General features: G+C 16.6%; 2 protein-coding genes across 2 annotated transcripts; both read right to left on the bottom strand.

The window, feature by feature from the left end:
- Positions 1-160: 160 nt before the first annotated feature.
- PRSY57_0322900 (hypothetical protein) lies at positions 161-2,423 on the bottom strand (the record flags this gene model as incomplete). Its single annotated transcript, XM_012905853.2, has 3 exons — positions 161-289; positions 415-641; positions 767-2,423. The coding sequence occupies 3 exons, from the start codon at positions 2,421-2,423 to the stop codon at positions 161-163; spliced, it is 2,013 nt and encodes a 670-aa protein (XP_012761307.2).
- A 1,008-nt stretch (positions 2,424-3,431) lies between these two features.
- PRSY57_0322800 (survival motor neuron-like protein, putative) lies at positions 3,432-4,745 on the bottom strand (the record flags this gene model as incomplete). Its single annotated transcript, XM_012905852.2, has 4 exons — positions 3,432-3,864; positions 3,957-4,266; positions 4,406-4,574; positions 4,710-4,745. 4 exons carry the CDS (start codon positions 4,743-4,745, stop codon positions 3,432-3,434), a joined length of 948 nt encoding a protein of 315 aa, XP_012761306.2.
- Between the last annotated feature and the right edge of the window lie 1,737 nt (positions 4,746-6,482).

Here is a 6,482-nt window from a genome sequence, read left to right as displayed (position 1 = left end):
TTTAAAAAAAAAAAAAAAAAAAAAAAAAAAAAAAAAAAAAAAGTTAATTAATAGGCACACATATATATGTATAAATATATATATATATATATATTGCATAACAATTAGATATGCGAACAAAAAAAATTTAATAACTTTCCTTCCTTTTTTTTCTTCCAATTTATGCTTTCTTTCTCTTTTCTTGAATATATTTATTAAGTTTTTCATTAAACTTTTTACATATAGCTATTTGTTCAAACAAATGAATCAATAATGGCTTTCCCATAATCAAGACACTATTATATTCTTCCTAAATAAATAAAAATATATATAATTACATTTCTATATATAATAATTATTATATAGTTAATAAAAAAAATAGCACTAATGTGGTATATTACATTCATTTATTTTATTTTATTTTATATTGTTTACTTGCTTTGCTTGAATTTCATCCTTTATTCTTGATAAATTCTCTAAAATATTATTCCTTTTATTTTCTTCAGGAATATAAGATGTATAAAATAAGTTTAGTAAATAATTAATTTTTATATGATATTCTTTTACAATATCAAGGATGTGTTGTTCATATTCAATAGTTCCTATTAACAAGGATTGGTTACTTTGGCATCTCTTCGTATTTAAAACAAATAAAACCCTTCCTAAAAAAAAAATAAAATAAAATAAAATAAAATAACACATACATATATATATATATATATATATATATATATATATATATTATTCCATTGCACATTTTGGTCCAATTTATTATTTTAATACTTACCTATGTTATACAAATCTGCGTAATTTTTTTTACTGGTATGCTTATTTGCCCTTAAATCATCCATAAATTTATCAAAATGATCATTCACATATTTTTCATTTTGTGTTATCTCTTCTTTTAAACTTTCTTCATCACATATATTTGTTTTAATTTTTTCCAAGTTAAATTGTTGTGCTTTATTTTCATCCATAATATTTAAATCCGTGTCATCAATTTTTTCTTTTAAATCATCATAAAATTTGTCCAGAGTATATTTATTATCTTTTATCATACCTATACAATAATTATTAAATTTATTAATTAATAGATTATAAGAATTATTATAATTTTTAATTAATTTTTCATTTGTAAATACTCCAAAACCTTCCATATTTTCTTCATTAAAATAATAATTATTTTTAAATAAAACATTTTTTTTATTTGATGTTTTATGTGTTAAATATTCTTTTAGTATACATTTCTCTAATGTTCCTTTAATATCTTGATTTAAATTTTCTAAATTGTATGATAAGGATTCAAACAATTTATCTTCTTTAATATTTAGCACATGCTTATTTGACGTTGGGTCTTTTTCATTTTTATCATAAAAAAATAAATGACTATATTTATTGTTAAATAAAAAAAACCAAAATTTACTATCACTTAATATATTATTTTCAATATAATAATCATATAACTTTTTTAATTCTTTATTTTCACATAAAATTAATTTTCTTAATTCATTATTTATTTCAACACTTTTAGACAATTTCTGTTCTTCTGAAATATATATAGGTTCTTTTAGTATATTCATATCTTCACAACAAGAAATATTTTTATATTCATATAACTGGTTTCTATGTAATTTATAAAATTCTTCTTTATTTAATATATTATTTTCAATACACATATCATATAATTTTTTAAAATCTCTATCAACCTCAAACATTCTATTTAAAGAACTATAAAAATCATTAACATTATCATCACTTTCATTATTATCACTACTACCATCTTCATTATTATTACTATCATCTTCTATAATTATATTATTCTTATCTAATTCACCTTTTTTCCTTCTTTTCATTTTTTTCTCATTTTCTTTTAAAGATTCATGAGATGATAAAACGTTTAACAAATCATCACCTGTTATTTTATTAGTATTAAAATTATCATGTACATTTAACAATTCATTCATATTATTCTTATCTAATTTATTATTATCATTATTATCATTACCATCTTCATTTGTTTCATATATCCTATAATCATTTTTTATTAAATTTAAATTAAAGTCCACAAATAAATGATTTCTTAAATTATCCTTATTTAAAGAATTTATCATATCACTAATATCATTATAATTCTTCTCATTAAAAAATTCAAAAATATAACAATCTGTACTATTATAATCATGAAAACAAAAATTATTTTTTCTATCTGTTCTGGCAAACGTAAAACGAATTTTATTTTTTTTCTTCGATTTTTCAGTTTTCTTCCAACTAAATATGCAAATCTTCAAATCTATATCATTCATTAAAAATAAAGCATTATGTTCATCTTTTTCCTTTTTAGTTGTTTCTGATATGTATATCAGAAATCTATTTGTTATATACATATTCCCCTTCACATTGTTGTATAATACTTCGAATGAATCTAACACCTTCTCTTCTTCCATTAGATATTAAGAGTATCATAATGAAGCTAAATATAAATATATATATTATATATATATATATATATATATATATATATATATTTTTATAGTAAATATTTAACTTTATAACAAATAAAAAATATGAATTATTAAATTCAAATTATAATATTCTATCATCATCATTCTGTTATTTTTAAAATATTGATAATATTACTTTTATTATTGTTCATAATTTATTATATATATATTATACATATATTAATTTATTTATTTATTTATTTATTTATTTTTTTTTTTTTTTTACTAAAATTTTTCCATTTTGGAAAAATATTTTATAAGCAAATTACAAATAAATATAAAATGATATTAAAAGAAAATATATTAATAAATTTATTATTTTATTTTTTTTTTTATTTTTTTTTTTTTTGATATATATGAGAACTCATATATAATATAGTAAATACATATTGTTCATATCTATATCCGTTAATAATACATACATTCAATGTATTAATAAAAAGCCCTAACTACAAATTTAAAATTTAAACATTATATTATATATATATATAAATATATATTTTTTTTTATCTCTTCGGAAGATATGGAAATATATCTAGTTAAAATATTATATTAAAAATAAAAAATTAAAAAAAAAAAGGAAAAGAAATATGAAGGGAAAAAATATTCATATAATATTTTAAAAAATTCGAACAAAAAAAAAAAAAAAAGAAAAAAAATATATATTTAATTTATATATATATTTATATATATATATATATATAGGTGTGTATTCTATAATGTACTACAAAAAAAATATAAATATTATATATATAAATATTATATATATATATATTATATATATAGTCCTTTCATTTTTGTAATATTCAAAAATAATAATATCCTAAATAAATTCTTATAAATATAAAAACAAAAAAAAATAAAAAAAATATAACAAATAGAATTTTGTTCATGTATTCTTCTTCTTCCTCTATTTCTTTTTTTTTTTTCTTTTTTTTTTTTTTTGTGTGCTTATTCCTCGTTATCATTGTAATCAAATTTTCTCCTAATATTAAAATTAGTCTGATTATTCTTATTTTCAATATTTTCAACCCTTTTAGTTGATACTAAAAGATGTTTACTTTTACTTATAGCCTTTTCGTGAAAGGATCTCCATTGTTTTGATTTATTAGAAAATTCTTTATCCATAATTTCATCTTTTTGTTTTTTTTTCAAGGCAATTCTTTTTTTCTTTTTTGCCATCTTTACTTTTAATGAATCACCTTCCTTAATTATTAAATTCTCTGGTAATTTATAACCTGCTGGTGTGATAATTTCTTTGATCTTTTTTTTCTTCTTTATTCGAACTTGATCTGTACTAACATATTCACTATTATTATATCCAATGTATGTAATCAAAAAGGAATCCCCTTTATATTTCGAAATTATACAATCGTACCATTGCCTATAATAAAAATAAATATATAAAATATATATAATATATATATATATATGTATGTATGTATGTGTGTGCTTATTAGTTGTCTCTTTTCTTACCCATCCTTTTTATATAAAGCTTGGAATTGGTTATTTTCTTTTATTGCTGACTCATTTAAAACTTCATTTAATTGAACATAATTTGGAGGTATCATAATTCTATCATTAGTTTCAAATATATGAATTAACAATTGCTCTATATTATTATGTATTACTACATTTTCTATTAATCCATAAACCATTTTATTTTCATAATTAAGACTACATGTCCTTCCGATAAATTTATTTGATTCTTTTATATGTTCATGAATATCTGGTGCTACTTCTCCACTTCTTTCTAATTCTTTATTCTCGTCATTTTCTAATTCATCTACGATATAAAATTATATACATATTTTAATGTACATAAAATATATATATATATATATATATTAAAATCAAGTTATATACAAAAATATAATATTACTATCTTTTAATATGTAGATTTAATTTATTATTTTCCTTCTTACTTTGCTTTTTATATTTAATTAAATCACGAGTTAAATTTATAACTTCAATCATATCAGCCTCTAACTTTTTCAAATTCTTTATCTGCTCATTTTCCTCTTCTGGGTTTTCATACTTTTTTATTTCATCTCTTACTAGTGCCAACTGCTTCTCATATTCTTCAATTTTTTCCTATAAAAAAAAAATAATAATAAAATAAATAATATATATATATATATATATATTTTATTTTATGCTTATTATTTTTACACAACTTTTATCCTTTATATTTCTATTTTATATAAAATGTCCATCTTCTAAACATACCTCTAAACCTTCTAAAGTTTCATTAAATTCGTCCATTATATAAAGTGAAAAAAAAAAAAAAATTAAAAATTAAAAACATAAAAAATAAAAGTTAACAAGAAAAAATATCATATAATTAAAAGGTTCAAATATTCCTTCTCAGCATATTTTATACAACATATATATATTATTTTACTAAATATAATTTTTCTTGTATTATATATATATTTTAATATTTATATATTTTTTGTATTATGTATATATATAATAATATATATTTTTTTCTTCTTCCCTTGAATTAATAATAAAAAAAAAAAGCTAGTTTTAAATATTTAGATATAATTTATTATTCCACTGATAAAAAAAAAAAAAAAAAAAAAAAAAAATTCTACATATATTAAAATTATAATTCATTCTTTATTCCATAATCAATTGTTAAAAACTTAATAAAAAGATAAAATAATATATATATTATATTATATATATATATATAAATATATATATAATGAATTAAAAAAAAAATTATTTTTTAGATATAGAAATGCATAATTATATTAAAAGTTAAATATTAATAATATACATTTAAAATATATATTATTTAAGGCAACCCAAAAAAAAGGGATCCATAAAAAAAAAAGTTATATATATATATATATATATATATACATAATGACATGTAAATTTTATCAAAACCGTATATATAAAATATATGGTTATATTCTTCTTTTTTTTTTTTTGGTTTAAAATGTTTTGTTTATTATATATTTGTTATATTTAGTTATATTTCTTTAAATTTAAAATGCTGATATATAAAAGAATTTTCAAAAAAGCAGTTCATGTTACTTAAACAAAGGAATTATTATTATATATCTATGTTTTCATAAAAATCAGACATTTAAAATAATTATAATTTCTCTAAAATAGTTAAAAAATTAAAACTTTTAATTAAACATTTATATATATTATATATAAAGATAGAATATATTATAAACTATATATTTACATTCATATATATGTATATATATATATAACAAACATATTTTTATTATTTCATATGATACCTCCTTATAATTCAACTAGAAACAATAATTAAGTTTAAATATATATATATATAAAATATAACGTTAATATGTTTTATTCAAATATATATAGAATATTATAATACCATGTTGGGATTACATAAAAAATGTTCGCACATTTTCCTTTTTCAGACTCATTTTATTAAATATTATCAAATATGAAATATATATATATATATATATATATATTTTAATTTTTCTACAAAAAAAGAAAAAAAATGAATCTAAAATTTTTTCAATTTTCCCCCTTATATTGAATCAAATATATACTTTTATATAAATTTACACATTTCCATTTTAAAAAATATATATATAAATAATATATATTATTTTTTATGTGTAAAAAAAAAAAAATAAAATAATAATTTTTCCTCTAATTTTCAACACATTTTTTAACATGCATATAAAATAAAATGAATTACCAATTGTGGTTCAGACTGTTTGTAATATAAGGGAAACCATGAAAAGTTTTAATGATATATAAAAAAAAAAAAAAAATTAAAAAATTCTACTTCTAATAAAATATATATATAATAAAATACATTTGGGTATTATATAAATAAATATATATATATATATATATATATGTTTTTTTTTTTTTTTTTTTTTTTTTTTTTTTTTTTTTTTTAAAATAATATTTTTTTATTTTTTTTTTTTTTTTTTTTTTTTTTTAATTTTTTTTATGTTTTTTTTTTTTTTACAAAATTTTTAAAAA

The sequence above is a fragment of the Plasmodium reichenowi genome, chromosome 3, assembly GCF_001601855.1.
Source record: "Plasmodium reichenowi strain SY57 chromosome 3, whole genome shotgun sequence".
In the NCBI taxonomy this organism is placed as follows: domain Eukaryota; phylum Apicomplexa; class Aconoidasida; order Haemosporida; family Plasmodiidae; genus Plasmodium; species Plasmodium reichenowi.
The sequence above is the reverse complement of the archived record's forward strand: the minus strand, read 5'-3'. Positions and strand labels throughout refer to the sequence as shown.